Raw genomic sequence first — 22,224 nt, 5'->3', positions numbered from 1 at the left:
TTTAAAAGTACACAATGGGAAAAGTGATGTAATGTCCTCTGGCGGCTGTGTTCTTGACTAAACAAAAAAAATGAACATTCGTTGTAAATACTCATCACAGGAATTATTTTAACTTCTTTCTGACAAGATTTTTAGTTCTCAAAATATACATAAGGAAAAATTACCACATCCTCTGGCGGCAATGTTTTTGGCGAGTCAATAATAATTTTAACCATATTGGGTCATACAATTATCAACAATCATTTGTGTGAAATTATTTTAAATTTGGGCCAGTAGCTTCATGCAAGAAAACTTTCCAAAACAGACATATAAGGAAATGTGAACATGAGAATCAAATAGCCCATCCCGAGCATTTCGTACTAAGATGAGATCAAAATTGCCGACGGATACGCATAGGTTACTGCGTAGAAATATGCCAAAATATTATAAGCATTAAAGGAAGTTATAAGTAAAGTCTACTTGGTTAAATCAGTTTTAAGGGTTTTGGGTTTTGTTTTGAGGAGGCTGCGTTTTTGGCTCGTGGCATTCCCTGTTTGATATTTGTCTTTGTTTTTTATACACACGTCAGGAGCTTTTTAAGTACGTTAACCACAGCTTCATTTACCCACATACAAAGCTTTTTACTTTTCTCTGTCTAGCAAATATGTTAGTGTATACACGTACCTATAATACATGTGCTATGACTCAAGAACAACCATGCTTCATAAATAATTGCATAACACACTAAAACGACCATTTGCACTTAATGGTTGAAACACGAACCATATGCCAATTCCTAATTGCTTAGTTCTACCCGTTTTTTCTCGTCTAGGAAAAACCCATCCCCTTATTTTAACTAGCGACTGTCCGCCGCTTTTCATGGAATAACACTCTATTGTATCATGTGCATTGCCGTATGAACACAATAAAAAACGAACATTTGCACTAAATGGTTGAAATACAGACCGTATGTCGCTTTTCATGGAATGACAGACTATTATGTCATTGAATGTTCCATGTGACACATCTGAGGATGTCCCTAAGTTGTCTTTGTAATTGTTAATATGCAATATGTACCATTCCAGTGAAGTGCGCAGTTTAAGGTTTTGCTAAGAAGTTTTAAAATCGGGTTTAATAAATTCAATCTGGAAAGACACAAATGTAATATTCATTTTACCACACGTAAATGAAATTTTAAATTTTCATCTTTCTATTACCACTATAGACCACCGTATATTTTCGCTTATAAGACGCCTTATTATGAATCATATTTCCAGTTCAAAGAGTCTCCTTGACATTTATTTCTCTCCCATGATACCATTCTAGCTTAGTCCGCATTACCCTGTGGTTAAGGTAAAATTCACATTTATGGTACCAGACTAGTGGTTGAATTGCATGCTTCCCGGTTACGGTTGATTTACAATACTTACACTCCAGCACAGCAGGATGCGTGTTTTCCTATGGTTAATATGAAATTGAATTTATACCTTCCACCTTAACGCAGGGCACGTTTACCCATGGTTGATGTGCTATTCCAGTGAAGTGCACACTTCCCCGTGGGTGATATGAAATTTGTACTTGCCATTCCAGCGCAGTAGCGCGCTGCCCCATGTTTGATATGAAATTCCTACTAACCATTCCAATGTAGTGCGCGCTGCCCCATGGTCGATGTACAGTTCGTACTTAATGGCAAAAATACTGATTCCCAGCCCTCTTCTGGTGCATAATGCCACTCCTTGGAGTCTAGAATAAGTGTACGTTGGGTACCATATGCCATTATTAGACAATATGTCACATGGTTTAGTTGACAACCAAACCCACACACCTTGTCCAATTTACAGACCAGTTTCTTAGCTTTCGTACAGTCTCTTGGGTTCTATAATTATATCAAATCATTATTTCAAGTATATTTTACACTTGTCTATGTCTTTTAATGGAAAACCTTTTTCATAAAAATGAGATTTATATAGAAATTGGCAATATCACATGAGATCATCTGCCGTAATCAATAACATCAATAACTAGTGTCAATCATTTAACGATAACAATATTTTAAAATTTTATAAAATGAAAATATTAATATTTATAATTTAATTTATCGAAATAGCAATGGATTTGAAGCTTGTCATTTTTAACGTGAAATCATGAACGGCAGTGATAAATTTATCAAACGCATACATAAAGGAGAGGCCCCATTTGGCTTTCGGGAGATTTAAAGAGGTGTCATAATTTGATTTATAATGTTTACATTCCCCCAACACAAAAGACGACGCCGTTTTAACGACGCCCACACGAAGCCATGGAGATGGCGTCGCGGTTGTCCTGTCTTAACAGAATGGCCGTGAAACTGATTTTAAAGCTAAACCAAACAGAATACGTGCAAATTATAAAATCTTGTTAACAAAAAGGAGAAAAATTTAAGTCAGATACAAGATTACTTTGGATTTAATGCAAAATAAACGGCAAAATATTGTTTGTTGATAAACCCTGAATCGCTATCGTAACTCACGACAGACCAATATTCTGTCCCTTATTTCTCACGAACTCCGACATTTAGAAAATGTAGTATCAAATTTGTTTCTCTAACCTGTAGGAAATTTAAGCGCCTTTGTACCAGAGATCCCAGTATCAGTGACTCTTGGATACGCCAGCTCTCTGCGTTATCAACAGCAGTCCCAAGTTGAAGCAAATCATTGTTTAGTTTTCTGTAATATTGAACATGTAAACTGTGAAACTAGCAAACCTCAGTGTCTCACGTACACGTGAAAGCTTTGCCGGGAGAGGTGTTTGCGGGGAAGGGACAAAAGCGAGAATAAATATGAAATATATCCAGTGGGAGAGACATATTGTTTTTTTTTTTTTTGTCCTGTTCGTCCGTCAGATTTCATTTCCGATATATATCTGGAGAACCATTTGACCTCGAGCTACTTTGGCTTGCAGGGTTTATAGAGTAGACAAACCCTATTTTTACTTGGGGGACTCACTCCAAGGTCTAAGTCACAGAGGCCTAAACATGGAAAACAATTTCCGATCTATAACTTGAGAACCGCTTAAAACAGAAAGTATAATTGGACCTGTAGATTAGATCAACCCATTGATTTTTAGGTCACTTGATCAAAGGTCACAGGGAACAGAACATGGGCAATGTTCCGATCAATAACTTGAGAACCTTTTGATCCAGAAGCTTCGAAATTCATAGGATGGTTGGAAATGAACAGTAAATGATCTGCAATCACTGTCCAAATTAGAAACGGAAAATCTTTTTTTCTGTTTTGGTCCAAAATGTATTTCAGCGGTCAAAATAAAGGCATTTGCATAACAAAACATGACATTTTGTGTAGTCTGTACGGATTTAATCACCAAAATGACTCATTCAGCATAAATTCCTAATAAAATGTTCACTTATTCTATTCAAGCACCAGCATGTAGTGTTTCATCGGGAATTCCCGACGAAATATTTCGATTTCATGTGTTCCATTTTCAGACTTTATTCATACTGAAATGTTCAGTTAAAGTATTGAAGCACCAGCATGTAAGTTTTCATCGGGAATTCCCGACCAAATAATTCGATTCCATGTGTTGCATTTTCAGACGTTATTCATACGGAAATGTTCACTTACACTATTCAAGCACCAGCATGTAGGGTTTCATCGGGAATTCCCGACCAAATAATTCGATCCCATGTGTTCATTTTTCAGGCGTTATTTATCTAAATGTATGAAATAAATAATTGTGGTGTAGTGAACAGTAGAAATTTACGCTGAAATTTAGGAGAAGAAATCAAGTAGCTTGATTTTTAAACAAACAAACAAATAAACAACGACGAAATAGAGTGGAATACTGAGAGCTTTATTATTCCCTTAAACTAACTACAGCTCTAACTAATATGCGCAACGCGCAAAAATACGTATATGCAAAATCATTAACAATAATGCGTAAACAGATGTATAATTATTAAACAAATAATTATAGCATAGCCAATGCATGAAGCACTACACATATGGTCATTATTTAACTATCAGTTCATAACCAAGTATGGGAAAAGTATATGAAGCAAATAACTTCAATTTATACAACATTATGAAATACACTTGACCCCCGATAATAGAATATAATATACATGTGATCAGCAATACAAAATATCGTCTAACTCACAGAAAAAAGATGTAGAAAATATAATAGGTAAGAGTAGATTTCTCGGAAGCCCAGAGCAATACAAACACAGCCTCAGAGCGTAGGCCCACGAAAAAGAGGATGTAAACTAAATGGAAAAATTAAAAGATGATGTAAATTAAGGGAGAGTAGGGAGGAATGTTTTACCATTAAATTCCAAGCGCTAGTTCGTAAAACATAAACTGGGCTGAAAGGTCAGTAAATCTCTAGCCCCCAAGAAAAGTCACGTGACGGCCGAAAAGGCGCTGCAAAAGGGCGCCGCTGTTCGTTTAATGAACTTAATTCTATGAAAAAGCAAAATGCATAAAAATTATATACTAAATATACAGAAAAGAACTGAAAATATAGTTCATTATGACTTTTACAAGGGACATCTTCGGCAATACAAACATAGCATATTTTTAAATACAAACAACCACATAATCGATTATTATGTATTTCACCAGTAATGTATGTAAAATTTTAATTCACCGGCATTGGATTATCCAGTATATAAGCAAATTCATAGACACATAATACTGTTTTAACAATAGTCATCCAGTTCTTGTAGGCTGTGTTACAGGTTCCAACGACTCTTCATATACACGATTTCGGATAATACTATCTGTAATCAAAACTTTACAACAGTACTTTTTAATGTATACATATCGACTAATATAAAATGAGCATATGACTAATTCCAAATAAGCTCCAACAGAATATGTACTACTTTTAATCAAAAAAGAAAAAAAATGTTTACAAAACATTAAATGCATTCTTTCTATTTCCTCCCACTTCGTATAGCGCAAAACTTCTGAATAATTCAAAATTGAACTTATTAATCATTCAAACAATTGACATGTTTTAGGGGATACATTAATCTCGTACAGGTTTTTAATATTTGGTTTTTTGTTTAACGTCGTTTTTACAACACTTTTTCAATCATGTAACGGCGGGCAGTGTTCCTGGGTTCTGTGACAGTACAAACCGTTTCTCCGCAAGTAACTGCCAACTTCCCCACATGAATTATCAAAGGTGAAGGACGAATGATTACAGACACAATTCCTTTCATCATATCGTCACGGAGACCATACGTCCATCCCGGGGATCTAAATTGCGACCCTGCGATCCATAGACCAACGTTCTCCCTACTGAGATTAGCGGGCGGACTCCACAGATTTTTTTCACTAACACACTAATAGCTTTAAGCGGCTTTCAGTATGATATCCTTGATTTAGTCTTCGAACTGAAAATTAGTCCCATCTTTCGACTGACAACTGCTGCACACTTTGTCATTGTATGGTTGACACATCTTCTTAATCTGTTTTCATACATTTTAGCTGAAAATAATAAAAGATTAATAGAAAAATAAAGGCATTAAAACATATCAACACTGTATTTTCTTAAAACATATTATTTTAATAGCAGAATAAAGTCTTAGTCATGCACGAAGATAGTATTGTACGGTGGCACAGAGGTGTTGTATACTAATACATGCACACGTAATAACTAATATGTACGCACGTATTAGAATAAAAATATCAGCTCATATAAGTAGAAAAACACCTGCACACGTATAACTTACTGCGTGCGCAAGAAATAGCTAATAGGTGCGCACGTATTAGTTAAAAAAACATCACTGCACGTAATAGTATAACAACATCGGTGCATTAGTAGAAAAACACTTCTGAATACAAATAACTGATTACGTGCGCACGTAATAACTTATACGTGCGCACGTATTAGATTATTAATAAAAAATCACCGCACGTATTGGTATAATAAACATCAGTGCATATATATTAAGTGGAAAAAAACATTTTCTCACGTGTACTTATTATGTGTGCACATAATAGGTAATAGGTGCACATGTATTAGTTTAAAAAAACAAACATATTTGTATAAATTATTTTGTGCGCATGTAATAGCTAATATTATAAACATCTGGATGCGTATTGGCATAAAACGCATCTGCGCACATGCAAGTTTAAAAAATTGGTATAAAACGTCTTTAAACGTATAAAGAAATACGTACGCATGTAATAGCAATTTAGTAGAAAAATCATCTGTGCACCAAAAACTTATTTTGTGTGCACGCTATAGATAATTCGTGCGCACGTATCACTTTAAAAACCAGCTACGTCCTTAACACTGATGTACTTTCTATAATGTACAATAGCTCCCCCGGGCCTACATTTCATTTTGAAAAAAAAAATCCAGATTTATGCCAAAAAGCGGCATGTTCTAATCTCTGGCCTGGCCTAGCTTGGTCTGGCCTGGTCCGATGAGCCCATTTTTTTTCGACTGAGCCGGGCCAGGCCAGGCCATCGATTTCAATTTTGTAAAAGGTGAAAGTCATTTCTATAGCATCTTTAAAATCTTTAATGTAAGAATTTGGTGGGGGGGGGGGGGGGGGGGGGGGAGCGTGCAAACCTTACCTACAATTTTGGCCTAACTGCGCCCCTAAGTTGTAAATTTGATTTAAAAAAGTATAGGTCTGGTTAAGCTCTTGTGATTCAAGTAGAACTGCATTCAGCTGCGTTTTATATATTATAGTATTATAAAACATATTGCCATTTACATTATCGACCAATAACGTACAAATGCATTTCGTTGATTAAATATTCTGCTTTGGAAATATATAAATTGTCTTTGTCTGGATGGATATAATCTAACCATAGCTGATGTGTAGAAAAATATTTAACTTTGGAAACCGGGTCATTGCTTCAACCCAGCCGCACCCAAATTTAATATAAAATGGTTAGCCCCTAAGTTATTAATAAGTAAAATTTTGATATATACATATATTATACATATTATTGTCTACTATATACAACGACTTACCTACAATCCCATTTTTGCCGCTGATGTCTGTATTTTCTCTGTTCAGGGGCTGTGGCACTAAATCTTGTTATGTTATTGCTAATAATTCCATCCTCATCAAATTGTTAAAAACATTATTGTTGCGTAACAGTAAAACTTCATTTTCAGTTACAACACACAACATTTATGTTTTATCACAAGTTACAATATAAAATGATTACATTGGTTATTCCATAATTTCATTATGAAAAACAGATTCAATAGAGATTTTTAACAAACACATTTCAAAATAGAACAACTATTGAGTTATCACATTTATTCTTGGTGTGGTGCACAAATTTACACTACGCTCATTATACATGTTCTCAAACCACAGTTAGAATACATTCCAAGCTTATCAGATGGTCAGTGCCATTAATACACATTATCTGGGTCTTAATGGGGCATCATGCTGGAAAGACAACAAGATTGAAAGTTCAAATTGAAAATATTCACTCGCCGGCTAACCTTTGTCCTAAAAAAAGTAAAAATAAAATAAAATAAAAGCCCGATTCATTTCTGTGTTGATATCAATGTAAGGCTACTGTTTGATATAATGTACTTAGCCGTATGATTTGTCGTTGTAAAACTTAGATGTATGAAACAAATTGATTCCATTTTATTTTTTCGGACAGACTTTAGCAAACGCTTATAATGGACTTTAATGCATGTGCGTGTACCTATATGATTAGGCAATTTTAAAACGCTTGAAATTCTACATGAAAAACGCACTTCTGAAAGCAAATTAAATTAAGTACAATTTACGATTTGTAGTGTTTGCTTTTAGTCAGATTTGGAAGCAGTTTTTTTATTACTCCTAAAACGCTAACCGAATTAAAATAATTATTTTTTGTGTAAATCTCCTTAAAAAACTCCAGTTCATTTGAGTAATACCATCCAGTGAATATTTTTGCAGATAAGACTAGTTCTTACACCTTGATATATATTTTTATTTACTTTTTTATTTTTAAAAATGTGAATATAGCCAGTCTATACTACGAAATTTTACATCGCAAATATTAGGGGTGTAATCAGTGTCATATTTAGACCACTGTCTTACTTATACATATCAGTGATGTATTTGCGCCATGTTTATCTTGTTTCACTGAAACCATCTGGAAGAAAGATGCCTAGCAATCAATGGTTTGTGGAAATTACCTTTGTAGTAGCTTGCTACATTAAACGTTTTAAGTGTATGTTATGTACATACATGTATTGTTCTATTAAACATTTCCTTTGTTTATTAGGAAATAATAAGTTCCCAAACGTGGTGTATCGTAGAATGCTAGTAACCCGTGTTTTGAGTTCTAATGCGTAAGAAGAATATTGTTTCGTATAAGAACGAAAAACTCCGGTTATTCTACGATAAGTCACACTTGGGGAACTTATTATTTCGATTCTAATACGACATACTAGTACATGTAACAACAGTTTTAGAAAAAAATGGTAACTACTTTTTACGCATCTGGATCGGATTACTTCATTGCTTGCAAACTTGCACATAACTTGTATCTCTATTAGATCTCGGTTCCTTCCGAAAACCAGCCATATTGCGCGATGGGTCTTGGAGTTGTGCTCCCTGAAATGGCTAAAATCTGCACAATTGAGCTTGTGTTCACGATAGCGCTTTCATTTCTTATTTGGTTTGAACCAAACTTGCATATAACTTGTATCTCTATTAGATCCCGGTTCCTTTTGAAAACTAGCTATATTGCACGATGGGTCTTGGAGTTATGCCCCCTGAAATGGCTAAAATTGCAGATTTTAGCCTTGTGTTCACGAAAGCGTTTTTATTTATTTTTGCATGTTCACCAAACTTGTTTTTAAACCTCACCGAATTTCTAGAAAATTTGTTCAAATTATGGCCCCAGGGTCAAAATTGGCCCCGCCCCAGGGATTATTTGTTTTTTACATAGACTTATATAGGAAAATCTTTCAAAATCTTTTTGTCTGAAACTACAATGGCTAGAGTTTAGATATTTGGTGTGTAGTATTGTCTAGTGGACCTCTACCAAGAATATACAAATCGTGTATCAGAATGGCTGACTGATAGTTGTTACAAATATATATATTATTTTGCGAAATAAGTTCTTTCATTGTAGTATCGTTATATAATATTGGTAGATTTTCTCTTATTATGTTAAAAAATTCCAATTTTTTCGGATTGTGTGTTGATACATAAGGTATTATATTTTCATCTTGTTTTTCTTTGGTCTTTCTCAATTCTTTTTGATCAATTGATAATGCCCTTTGTATTCCATTTTCAATTAGTTTTAGAGGATACATGTATCTTTAAGATGTATATATAGTGTATCTTAGAAAAATAACGAGAAATGGAGAATTGAACATAAAATGCGATTATTGTCACTTTCTTTTAAAAGTCAAATGAAAAAGAGCATTGTACAAACAGTTATGATTTTTAAAATTGCAAATTGCATTTTTCATAATTCATAATTCAAGTATTTACGATCTCCTTTTAAAGAACAAAGTCCTACCTGATTATATAAACGGAAATGAGCACATACAGTTCTAAACCTATCAAAGCAATTTATGATATATACAATGTCGTGGTGCTTGAACGTTTTATCTGTTTTGTTTGAAATAGAAATTTTCAGATATATCACAATGCTAAATTCCTTCATCTATCAACTAAACCTATCAATGCGTATGCCTCTGGAATAGTGCTAAGCTATTGTGAATACATCTATATTCATGCATTTGCTTCCTCTTATGAACAGGTAATACAGAATACAGATCTTTACAGCTACCTGGAATCAAGTGTTCGAGTATCGTATCTGTTTGTTGTTTGATTGTACGAGTAATGCTAATTGGTATTGTTGTAATTAATATTTAAAGTAACGTATGTTTCAATCCATTTTAGTTTGTAGCTTAACGCTATTACTACGGATTAAAGCACTTAACTAAAATGAGTTGGAACAAATATGTCATAAATACATCAATGCACTACTGACACGTTCCAAACAAATGGTGCAGACTCTGTACGTATGTACAAAAGATTCTAACCTTGTTTTGTTTGTTTTGGGTTTAACGCCTTTTTTCAACAGTACTTCAGTCATGTAATGGCGGGCAGTAAACCTAACCAGTGTTTCTGGATTATGTACTAGTACAAACCTGTTCTCCGCAAGTAACTGCCAACTTCCCCACACGAATTATCAGAGGTGGAGGACTAATGATTTCAGCCACAGTATCGTTTATCAAATAGTCACGGAGAACATACGCCCCGTCCGAGGATCGAACTCGCGACCCAGCGATCCGTTGACCAACGCTCTTACCTACTGAGCTAAGCGGGCGGGCTATATTCTAAGCTTGTATAATGAACTTTCTCTTATACTGATACCAAAAACGACTTCTTGCAACTTCTCACATCAAATTTTAGAGTACATGTGTATTTCTGTTATATGGTGAATCCAGTCTGGCAATTTCTTACATTTTTTCTACCTGCAAATTGACAGCCTAGGGAAACCTGTTTCCCGACCGCAGCCCCACCTATATTACACCCGAAATATGCGGTTGTATGATAAAGAACGATAACTTCTGAAAGCAATAATCCGCGGCTAAAAGTAGGAATGGAATTCTCACGGAAAAGACAGATCGGAATCGTGTATTTACGAAGGTTTCCGATCATTTCCGGCTAAAGACAAATACCAGTTTGTACCAACAAGTTGCGACAACTTTTAAATTATATGTCAGAATAAACTGAAATGTGAGTCATACTAACCAAATTGTAAGATATTATATTAATTAATGCAGACCTAGTCATCTACGAAAACTGTCGAATTTTCGACAACATTGCCTCGTTTTCGTTTAAAACACGCGCAAATATGACCACATGTTAATTAGGTTATTTATAGAAAATCGATTATCAATAGTTACATGGAAACTCCTTCAGATTTCCCCAGGCGTTGATAATACCAGAAACTCGATGAACGATAATTAACACTAATTAGTGTCATAGGGTAACATTATAATACATATAAATAAAATGAATAAAGTGGTTGTTGTTTTTCATTATATGTACATTCCTTTATATCGTAAAATGACAGCTTTAAGATATATATATTCATCATACAATATTCCCTTTACTTTTTATTTGGCCTATATATCACCCTTACAATTATCCCGTTAATCCTATTATATTCCCTTCTACTTATCCATGCTAACCGTGCACCTATGCCCTTAGGAATCGATGATCTGGACAAGTGCAATGCATCATTGCACTTGCCAGATGTTTATCCTTCCATAAGGACATACATGATATAAAATAAATATTATCTTTGATAAATTTACTTGCAGGTTAGTTATTGTTTATTGTTTTAACTTAGGTCTTCCTCAATAAGATATAATTGTAATTTGACATTTTAAATAGTTGTATATCTTTAGTAACCATAATAGCATTGTATATTATCATTCTATTGTTTTGTTAATGAAATGCATCATGGCACTTGCCAGATGTTTATCCTTCCATAAGGACATACATGATATAAAATAAATATTATCTTTGATAAATTTACTTGCAGTTGCAGTCTTGTATTGGTTCGACCCAAATTACAAGAACCTACAAATATTTGACGAACACCCCTAGCCGTGAGCAGTACGTTTAGTACATATAGTGAGGATGACTACATATAAAGTCACCACTTCGTCAATGGCGCCCAACAACAGGATTTGGGTTTAGAGCCATTTGGCAGACTCTGCAGCTGAAAGCTATTGTGATATACATGATACCTGATGGAATTAACCTGTGTTTACCTGGATTTCCCCAGGTGGTGATTTCTTAATTTAACCTGAATAATGACGTCATTGTAGGATTTTCTACAATTTCATTGGATATCGTATCCACGTGACACGGAATACCTCGGAATTCCCTCTCTTGTTTACATTTGGAATACACGTGCGCACAGAACTGTCATTTAGTTAGGGCCCTATACTAACGTTCATAGCTGATCAGCATCAACAGATTACTACGGAACTCTCCGGAACGACGTTGGATGTACAGACGGTGACGTGACACGGGAACTGAACACTGTTATGTGTGATTTAGGAATGCTTTAACATTCTGAACTTTATTTTGTGCTTTAGTAAGTGTGACTTGTGTTAAGTGTTTGTGTGATTGAATTGGATTATATAGTTGGAATAATTTGCCGGTAAGATTTTTGTCTAATCTTTAGAATTGTCAATATTTTTGATAGTGATATTTTGCTCTGTGTAAACGTACGCTAAACAATTGTCCGAGCACCGTGGTTCCTTCATATCACGTATATAAGATTTGCCAGTCACTTATTTTAGAATAAGAGTGATATATGCGTTAGTTATAGAGACTATTTTTGATAAAGACTGTACGTAATTGACAGGGGTTCGTAAACAAACTTATACTAACCTCCCTTTTCAAAACCCGATAGTCCTATAATTACCTATAAAGCCCTATATAATCACTTGGTATACTATAGTCCAAATAGCTCAGTCGGTAGAGACGCCGGATTAGTAATCCATAAACTTTGCATAAGCAGCTCTGGGCAGTGGTTCGAGACGTATAGAGAGCATACATTTTTTTTCCATTTTTTTCATTGTTATAAAATATCGGGTGTGTTTTTGAAAAAGAAAAGTAAAGTGGTCTTTTCTTTCACTGTGGTAAATTTTCCTTTTGCTTTGGAAAAGCAAAAGAAAATAGAATATCAGTTACAATTTTCTATTTGATGTAAAACAAATTTTGTTTTTGTCATAGAGAAAATAACTTTAAAGTCCTTGCAAGGTTCCGGCCATTTGTTTCTGAAAAGAACATTCGCTTGCGAAAGTTAATTGTTTGAAAGTAAAATACTGCAGCGTGGGTATTTCAATTATCAGCAACAATTTTATACTTTGTTTCAAGACATTGTAGCAAATTGTTTCTTTGAAATATAAATCGGTACAATAAGCTGATACTTTATCAAAATTAAACCGGCGTTTTGTAAATCGCTCACGTGCTTTTGCCGTGTACCCGGGTTATCGATTTTCTGATACAGTAGGGAAATAGTACGTAGGATAGCTGTCGGAAATATAGCGCAGTGGTAGTTTGCTTGGCACTTGGAAGTCAGGGTCCCAGGATCGAATCCTGATAGAGGATTTTTTTCAACTGAAATTTTTTTTTTGCAAATAAATGTAGTAATAAACTCTGTGTTTTTTTTTGGTGTTTCATAGTATTATTTTGGAAGGTGTTTTTGTTGTGAGAGACAGTGTGTGTGTGTGTGTGATATATATATGTATATATATTATATGTATATGTGTATTTTATATATCACATTATTATTTTATGTATGTGGAAATTGAGCTTTTGTATATTGTGAACTGAAATATTGAAAAGTGAAATAGTGAACACTTCGGTGAACTGAAACAATACAATTTGAAATAGTGAACACGTAACTGAACTGAAATAGGGAAAGTGAAACTGTGAATAATTAAGTGAAAACTGAAACAGTGAATACTTATGTGAAGTGAAATTGTGAATACTTCAGTCAACTGAAATAGTGAGTTATGAATTGATGAATGATTTAGTGAACTGAAATAGTGAAAAGGCATCAAGTGAATATATCTGTGAAGTGAAAAGTGAAATTGTGATTAGTAAAGTAAATTGAAATTGTGAAGTGACAAATCTACACTAAAGTAGAAAGATAAGTGAAGTGATTTGAAAACGGTAGTATTGTAACTGTGAGGTGAAAAGTGAATTGAACAATATAGATAGTGAATTATATGGAAACGTCTGAATTAGTGAAGAGAACAGTGAAGATTACTTAATACTGTTGCAAATAAGTGGCACAATAGTGTAATATTTATTTGAATAGAAAGCATGGCAGAACATATGACAGAGAGAGAAATAAGGATGAGGAGGAGAGAAATACTGCAAGAACAGTTGAGACTAGAGGAGGAGAAAAGATTAAGAGATTTGAATATGGAAAGAGAAAGACAAAGGATATACACTGATGTGAATAGATTGCAGAGTCAAAGAGAACTGTTATTAGTTCAAAGGAGGAATCAGCAAAGACATATGGGAGTTATACATAGCTGTGACATAACAAGGAATGAAGCACCTGTGTTACAGGATAGACAAGTCCATACTTACGGCAGTGATAATGTAACTACAGGGAGGAATATAAATGCTCCTGCTTCTCGTCAATATGCTGAAGGTGAAAACCTACCTACAACAGAACAAGATATTGATGAAGGCAGTTACATGGGCTATGTAAATACACATGAAAGGTACCCGAGAGAACCCGATAGTGATAATTTAAATACAAGAAACGGTACAGCAAGTGATAGAGCTGAAATAGCAAATAGGTCAAATCCAACACATGACAGATCAAGCTTAGACTTAAGTTTAGAAACAGAAGTCCTAGAGGAACGACTAAGAGACTTACGAGGAGAGTCAGAGACAAGATATCACAGCCAAATGCGTCAGAGTGCATCAGTGACACAACAGAAATATCCTATAGAAAGGAATACAGAAAGGAGAATAACTGAAAATAGACACAGTTATATGCCACAACATGAAGCTTCAGAAATTCACCATATGTATAAGCAAATGCCTGAAGGGATACATAATGTAGACACTTACACATTAGATAAGAGGTCAGAAAGTAAGAGACATTCGATTGGACAAGGATTAGTAGCTACACATGAAAGGCAACAGGACATAGATGATCTTGAATTCTTAGATAGAAAAATGGATGAGATAACATTACTACCAATTGAAACAAAGGTTAGAGGAGAACTTGGAAGTAATGTTAAAGATGAAGAGACAATACAAGAAAGTTATAAAGAGAATGTGATTACAGAGTCAGTGAATAGAGAAATTACAGAGATAGAAAGGCGAAAGGCTGAATTGAGAGATCTTATTGAAATAGAAGATCAAAAGCACAAACAGATTCTACAAGAGGAGAAGAAACGCATGGTTGAATTAGACAGACAAAGAATGATGTTGGATGAATTAGTAAAGAGAGAAAATGTTATGAGGGAAAGAGAAAGGAAGCTACAAGAAGAGGAAAGAAATATTGATATGAGATATGAAAGGCTTAGGCTAGCTGAAGAGCAAAAGAAGAGAGAGGATGAAAATAGTAAAGAGATAGCAAGAATAGAAAGTGAATTGAGAAGGAGAAATGAGGAATTAACAAAACGAGAGGCACATTTACGAAAGAAGGAGGAGTTATGGTCCAGATATGAGAAAACTAGTAGTCATGAGAGGCCTGAAAAGGAAGTCAAGAATGAAAAGGTCATAAAGCCAAACATCGACAAGCAAAACAAAGACAAGATACAAGCTAAAACAAGCAATGAAGACAAAGATGAAAGGAAGATTGCCACAGAAACTATTGTACAGATTAAACCAGAAATCAGTCACTTTTCAGGGAACGAACCGAAACCAAAAGACGAAGTTACATTAGAGGAATGGAAGACAGAAATTAGATGTCTCTGTGCAACAAAGTTGTATCATGAAAATATCATCGCACAAGCTGTACGGCAATCGTTAAAAGGACAAGCCAGAAAAGTTCTCATTAATATACCTCCAACAGCAACTCCTGAAGAAATTATCAGCAAGGTGGAAGACATTTTTGGCGATATGTCTAGTAAGCAGACAATCTTTACCCAGTTTTATACAGCAGAGCAACAACCTAACGAGAGTATCGTTGAATGGGGACTAAGACTGGAAGAAATGCTACAGTTAATAGAAGCTAAAAGGAGTCTGACTATAGATGAGAGAAATGAAATGCTAAGAGACAAGTTTTGGAGGTCCTTACAGAGCAAAGAGTTGAAAAATGCAACTAGACATGCATTTGAGAGTGGTGAAAAGTTTGAAGTTCTTAGACGAAAAGCTAGAGCAGAAGAACATGAGATGAAGCTAGACAAAACAAACACAAATACAACTATGTCAAAGAAGGAAGAACATTTGAAAGCAGAAGATAAACACACAGAGATGTTACAAAGTATGATGAAAAAGATGGAGGCACTTGATTCAAAAATTGAGGAATATAGAAAAGAAAGTCAAAGAAGAGATTCACGTTCTGACTACAGATACAATAGAGGAGATAGACGAGAATATCAACCAAGAGATTACAATAGATATGACGATTCCAGGTATAACCGCAGTAGACATTTTGATAGTAGAAACCATAGACCAACTTGGTACAACAAAGACATCGATAAAAAGAAAGAGGATAAGGATGACACAAAGGACAAACGAAACAACAAAGCCGAAAACAATAAAGAGAATAATTTAAACTAATGGATGCTTCTGTTAAAGGGCAAAACAGAAGCAAAGAAGAAATTAAAAGCCCTAAAGATGATAACACAAATGTGAAACATAGGCTGGTAGGAAAAGCAAACGAACATACCATCATTATAGAAGGAAGTGAAGTTGATGCTTTGATAGATACGGGTAGCCAAGTGAGTACAATTACTGAGGAGTACTTCAACAGTATAGAAAGAAAACCTGAATTGAGGAGCATCACTGATTTCAACGTGGAGATCTTTTGCGCAAATGGTGAAAAGATTCCGTATCTTGGATATATTGAGGCAACAGTTCGAGCACCTTTTCTTCAAGAAGATGAAATAATTCTTCCACTACTAGTTGTACCAATGACCGAGTACAATTGAAAGGTCCCTGCTATTGTTGGAACAAACCTTATAAGAGAATGTGCACATCTATGCAAGAATGATGACCAAGTTTATGTTCCTGAGGAATGGAAGTTAGCATTTTCTTGCATTGCTGATTCTAATGTTGGTATCGTCAAAACAACAAAGAAGATAACACTACAGCCAAATGAGACCAGAACCATCACCGGGTTTGTACGTAAGCAGCGTAATGTAAGCGCAGCTGTTACAGAATCGTTGAATGAAATCACTTCCATATCAGCAGCTATTTGTCCTCGTGTGGTTTCTCTTGAAAATCCTGGGAAAACGTCTCGTGTACCAGTTCGGTTGTGCAATCTCAGTGCAAAGGTTCTGAACATTCCTTTTAAAGCAGACATCTGTCAACTCCAAGAGGTTCAAGTTCTTCGATCTGCGTCTGTCTTCGATGATAAATCTGCATCTTCATCTCAGTCATCTACGTCTATGTCTTCATCGTGTACACCATTGTCGCCGTTGTCATTTCCGTCGTCCACAACTTCAACTTCTCCGTCGTCGCATCAAGTAAACTTGGGTCAGCAATCATCACCTGAAATAGAAAATGAGAATAAAAATAAAATAAACATGAAAACACAATATGGCGTTGATTTAGAAGATTCGAACTTATCAAATGAACAAAAGAAGAAAGTTTACGATCTGTTTCAAAAATGGGAGTCTATTTTTCCGAAGTCGTCTACAGATTTAGGACACACGTCGGCTGTAAAGCACAAGATAGAACTTACAGACAACAAGCCTTTTAAAGAACCATACCGTCGTGTACCTCCTGGATTATTCAACGAAGTTAAACAACATCTTCAGGATATGCTCGACGTTGGAGCAATATCACCGTCGAATAGTCCTTGGTCTTCAAACGTCGTAATTGTTCGTAAAAAGGACGGATCTATTCGATTTTGTATAGATTTTCGCAAACTTAATGAACGGACGAAAAAAGACACGTATCCAATTCCACGTATTGAAGACACTCTTCATCTACTTGCGGGATCAAAATACTTCTCTAAATTAGACTTGAAATCTGGATACTGGCAAGTAGAAATGCAGGAAGAGGACAAGGAGAAGACAGCATTCCAAGTATGGGGAGTCGGCTTTTATCAGTGTAACAGGATGCCGTTTGGCCTCTGTAATGCGCCTGCTACCTTCCAACGGTTAATGGAGCGTTGCATGGGGGACCTAAATCTGAAAGATTGCCTCATCTATCTTGATGACATTATCATCTTCTCAGCCGACATCGAAAATCACATCAATAGGCTAGATGCTGTATTCCAACGACTAGCAGACAACAACCTGAAAATAAACCCAAAGAAGTGTGAATTTTTCAAAACTAAGACTACTTACCTTGGACACGTCGTATCGGAAGAAGGCATACATGCCGATCCAGCATAAATAGAAGCCGTCAAAAACTGGCCAACACCGAAAAATGTTAAAGACGCCCGAAAATTTCTTGGATTTGCCGGATATTATAGGCGCTTTATAAAAGGCTTTTATTAGTGTTAATTATCGTTCATCGAGTTTCTGGTATTATCAACGCCTGGGGAAATCTGAAGGAGTTTCCATGTAACTATTGATAATCGATTTTCTATAAATAACCTAATTAACATGTGGTCATATTTGCGCGTGTTTTAAACGAAAACGAGGCAATGTTGTTCTACCCAGGTGCCCGCTCGTGATAAAGTAATGCACGGAGAGGCACCAGGAGTCTTCCTTCACCATTAAAGCTGAAAAGTCGCCAAATAACCTATCATGTGTCGGTGCGACGTTAAATCCAACAACAACAAAAAAGTAATAGTGCAAAAAAAAGAAAAAGAAAAAAAAAACATCTAACGAGACAAATCTTTTGGATCCGCCCTTTCTATTTCTCTTTCTTCCTGTTATACAAGTTTGATTAATAGGTGTGTTTTCACGTTAACTTAATATATTTTGGTCCAAATACGGGTAAAAATACATTATGCAATCACGTGAGCTTCCATAATTCTCTAAATTCTGCAGACGAAAATGTTCGATTCGCACAGTATTTCACCAACACACGGATGCCCTCTGTTCTGTCAGTCAGTTTGGAGTAAATGCATCCTGTTTCTTTCAATGATTTTTTTTAATTTTAACATAATATATTTTAATTGTCTATCCGTTACAAATAAACAATGATAAGAATTCCAGTTTGTTCTTTTGCACTTTTGGATATAATATTTCTTGAATCTGAGTTGTAAAGAAAACCTGTTCATCACTGACAAACAAATTCCAGGCTGCAAGCAGAAAAAGGTCTTTGTGTCTTATGAAGTACTTGTTGAAAGTGTTTCATTTTTCTTGATGTAAAAATATACAGAGGAGTTCAGTATTTTTGTTTATCTTAGATATTTGGATATTAATTGCAGTAATATTGACTGTTTTCATTACATTGGTATATATTTCTTACACTTATTTCATAGGTATGCACAATATCTGCGGGAAAAGAGGGCAGCAACCACTATACAGAAATACTGGCGAGGGTACAAAACCAGGAAGTCTTTCAACAGAATACAGACAGCTGTCGTCAGATTACAGGTACTGTCAGAGAGGCAAACTGATAACTTTTACATTACTGTTTTGTTGCTGCAGAATAAGGGGCCTCCGTGGCCCAGTGGTTAAGGTCGCTGACTTCAAATTACTTGCCCCTCATTGATGTAGGTTCGAGCCTTACTCAGGGTGTTAAATTCTTCATGTGAGTAAGCCATCCACCTGGCTTACGGAAGGTCAGTGGTTCTACCCAGAGGGGCACCTGGGGTCTTCCTCCGCCATCAAAGCTTGAAAGTCACAATATGACCTATAATTATGTTGGTATGAAGTTTAACTCAACAACAAGAAAAAAAAATGCTACAGAATAAAATAACTATCTAAATGTATGGGCTACGGAGAATAGGTTAGTACTGGTACAAAATCAAAGAATGATTCTTAGGCTTAAGGCAACAACCTCCAAAGTTTGGCTATATATGAGCCGTGCCATGGGAAAACCAACATAGTGGCTTTGCGACCAGCATGGATCCAGACCAGCCTGCGCATCCGCGCAGTCTGGTCAGGATCCATGCTGTTCGCTAACAGTTTCTCTAATAGCAATAGGCTTTGAAAGTGAACAGCATGGATCCTGACCAGACTGCGCGGATGCGCAGGCTGGTCTGGATCCATGCTGGTCGCAAAGCCACTATGTTGGTTTTCCCATGGCACGGCTCATATTATCTTTCTTAAAAATTGAAGTTTGGTCATATTATCAACATTAGAATATAAGTTTGTGTTTGTAAGCTATCTTAAAAATGCCAATTCAGGGAAAAATATGCACGATTCCGAAATTGAACCTCGACCACCTCAGCAATAAATACTTTCCACTGTCTTTTACCAATGCACCACAGAGGATTATGTATGTAGTGATCATTAAATATAGATAGATAATTAGGAATTTACCTTGAGTAAAGTGTTACAAACGCTTTTCAATTTCAGTGTTAAAATTAGTAAAAACAACTAATTCTCATGTGTTTCCATAACACATACTCTGTCAGAAGATAAGTTTCATACATTTCTTAAGAAATATAGCATTAATTTCCTGATACCGAAAATTTTCTCTTTTTTGTTATAAGATCCAGAGGCAAGTGCCTTTAACTGCTCTCATGACGTAACTGAAATACTTTTGAAAAACGGCTCTAAGCCTAGACCAAAATATTCTTAAAAAAGTTAAGAGTTATTTTACAGAGTCAAGGTCTTGCTATCCATTTCATAAATCTTCTTTGAAGCCCACCCGCTTAGCTCAATAGGTAAGAGCGTTGGTCTACAGATCTCGGGGTCGCGAGTTCAATCCTCGGGCAGGGCGTATGTTCTCCGTGACTATTTGATAAACGACATTGTGTCTGATACCATTAGTCCTCCACCTCTGATTCATATGGGGAAGTTGGCGGTTACTTGCGGAGAACAGGTTTGTACTGGTACAGAATCCAGGAACACTGGTTAGGTTAACTGCCCGCCGTTACATGACTGAAATACTGTTGAAAAACGGCATTAAACCCAAAACAAACAAACAAAATAAATCTTCTTTGCATAATATTATAGTAGATATTCTCTATAACAAGTGGAAGTGTTGCTCCCAAGATTCAAGCCTTGAGCTCCTAGATCATATTTTATGTGTAAAACATCCTTAAGTTAGGAAAATAGATAACTTTGGTAACTATCTTACAATTGCTTGTTTACTTAGCTCCATGTGCTGTTGTCATGTTGTATATGTCACGTAACTGTTGCAACTTATAAAAAAACATCAGGTTTATTTATTTTTGTATTTATCTTTGGCCTTTCCGAAAGAGATATAATATTTGTAAACAGATGATATGAGCTACCTTTGTTTTGAAAATAAACAAGTGAAATAAGCTAATTTGAAATCTAGATACTGTAGAAGCACATATTTTTGCTTGGTCAAAATTTCACAAATTCTAAATTTTGAGTATCTTCATGAGGTTTAATATTTGCCAAAGTGTAATAAATGTATCCTACATGAATTTGAAGTATATCAATGGTGAATATTTAGGTGAGGATTAATTTTTACGAGATATGGGGCCTCGCGAATATAGCAAAAATTTAACCCTTGCGAAAATTTCTGCTTTTACAGTGGTATTCAATTGATATACTGTTTATTGTCACTATGATGATTTTCTATTGTATGAAATAGATATCAAAGTTTTAATTCAGGGAAAAATTAAGTCAGAATTGATAAATTCAACCAGACAGATCGTTCAAGATAACTTATTTCAGTTTTCAATCTGCCATTTGAAGATATAAGTATAAAATTTTGATATTTTTAATCACCTACGTCATGCAGGATCATTGACTGGATATTTTATTTTTTCAGTCTGCCATCAGAGGATATTTTGGCCGCAAAGACTTCAAGAGAAGATTGTATGAACATAAAACGACGATCATCCAGGCAAGAGTGCGCTCGTACCTGGCTCGTAAACAGTACAAGAGAGTTATATACGGTATTGTTAAGATACAAGGACACTTTAAGAGAAGGAAGGCTAAGGCGGAACTCAGGCAGTTGAAGGTATTTTTTGTATTTCTGTCATAAGTATTACAAATTTTCATAAGTATGTCTTTGTACAAAATGGATCATTTTATAAGTTGCAGTTTTCTCTTTTAAAATTTAAACATGTTTTAGCCAAGAACAGTTTTGTTTATATTAATTTCAGTTGAATTAATATCACATAAAACTTGAAAATACGCCATAGTTAGGCTGTATGTTCCCACCCTTCCCATAGGTCATGCCATCACCTTTTCATAGGCTTATATTAACTTTTGAGATATAATTTCTATTTGGTTCTTTTAGGTCACTTTTTAGAAATATTTGACCATTGCTTTGATCTGCCTTTTATCAAAAGAACATATAAGTGTCAGCTTCTTTCACCTTTACCCTGCTAAATTTCTATTGTGGACTGGTGTATCATTCAGTCTGGGCAGTACCATTTATTGTTCAAAGAGGTTTTCACTGAAAATTTAATGATTGAATAGCGAACAGTGCAGACCGGTCGCAAAAGCAGAATCACATGCTGCCAGCAG

The 22,224-nt window shown here is 35.3% G+C and overlaps 1 protein-coding gene across 1 annotated transcript in view; it reads left to right on the top strand.

Annotated features, from left to right (window-relative positions):
- The window catches only part of LOC123541815 (uncharacterized), a 112,782-nt gene that overhangs the window by 38,634 nt on the left and 51,924 nt on the right, over positions 1 to 22,224 (top strand). The window contains exons 17-21 of the mRNA XM_053532061.1: positions 13,830 to 16,139; positions 16,280 to 16,422; positions 16,690 to 17,966; positions 19,086 to 19,200; positions 21,521 to 21,712. Of these exons, the coding sequence (XP_053388036.1) occupies positions 13,830 to 16,139; positions 16,280 to 16,422; positions 16,690 to 17,966; positions 19,086 to 19,200; positions 21,521 to 21,712 (4,037 nt within the window). The remainder of the gene's footprint in view (positions 1 to 13,829; positions 16,140 to 16,279; positions 16,423 to 16,689; positions 17,967 to 19,085; positions 19,201 to 21,520; positions 21,713 to 22,224) is intronic.

This window comes from Mercenaria mercenaria, chromosome 19 (genome assembly GCF_021730395.1).
Source record: "Mercenaria mercenaria strain notata chromosome 19, MADL_Memer_1, whole genome shotgun sequence".
Classification (NCBI taxonomy): Eukaryota; Metazoa; Mollusca; class Bivalvia; order Venerida; family Veneridae; genus Mercenaria; species Mercenaria mercenaria.
This window is presented reverse-complemented; position numbering and strand designations above follow the sequence as displayed.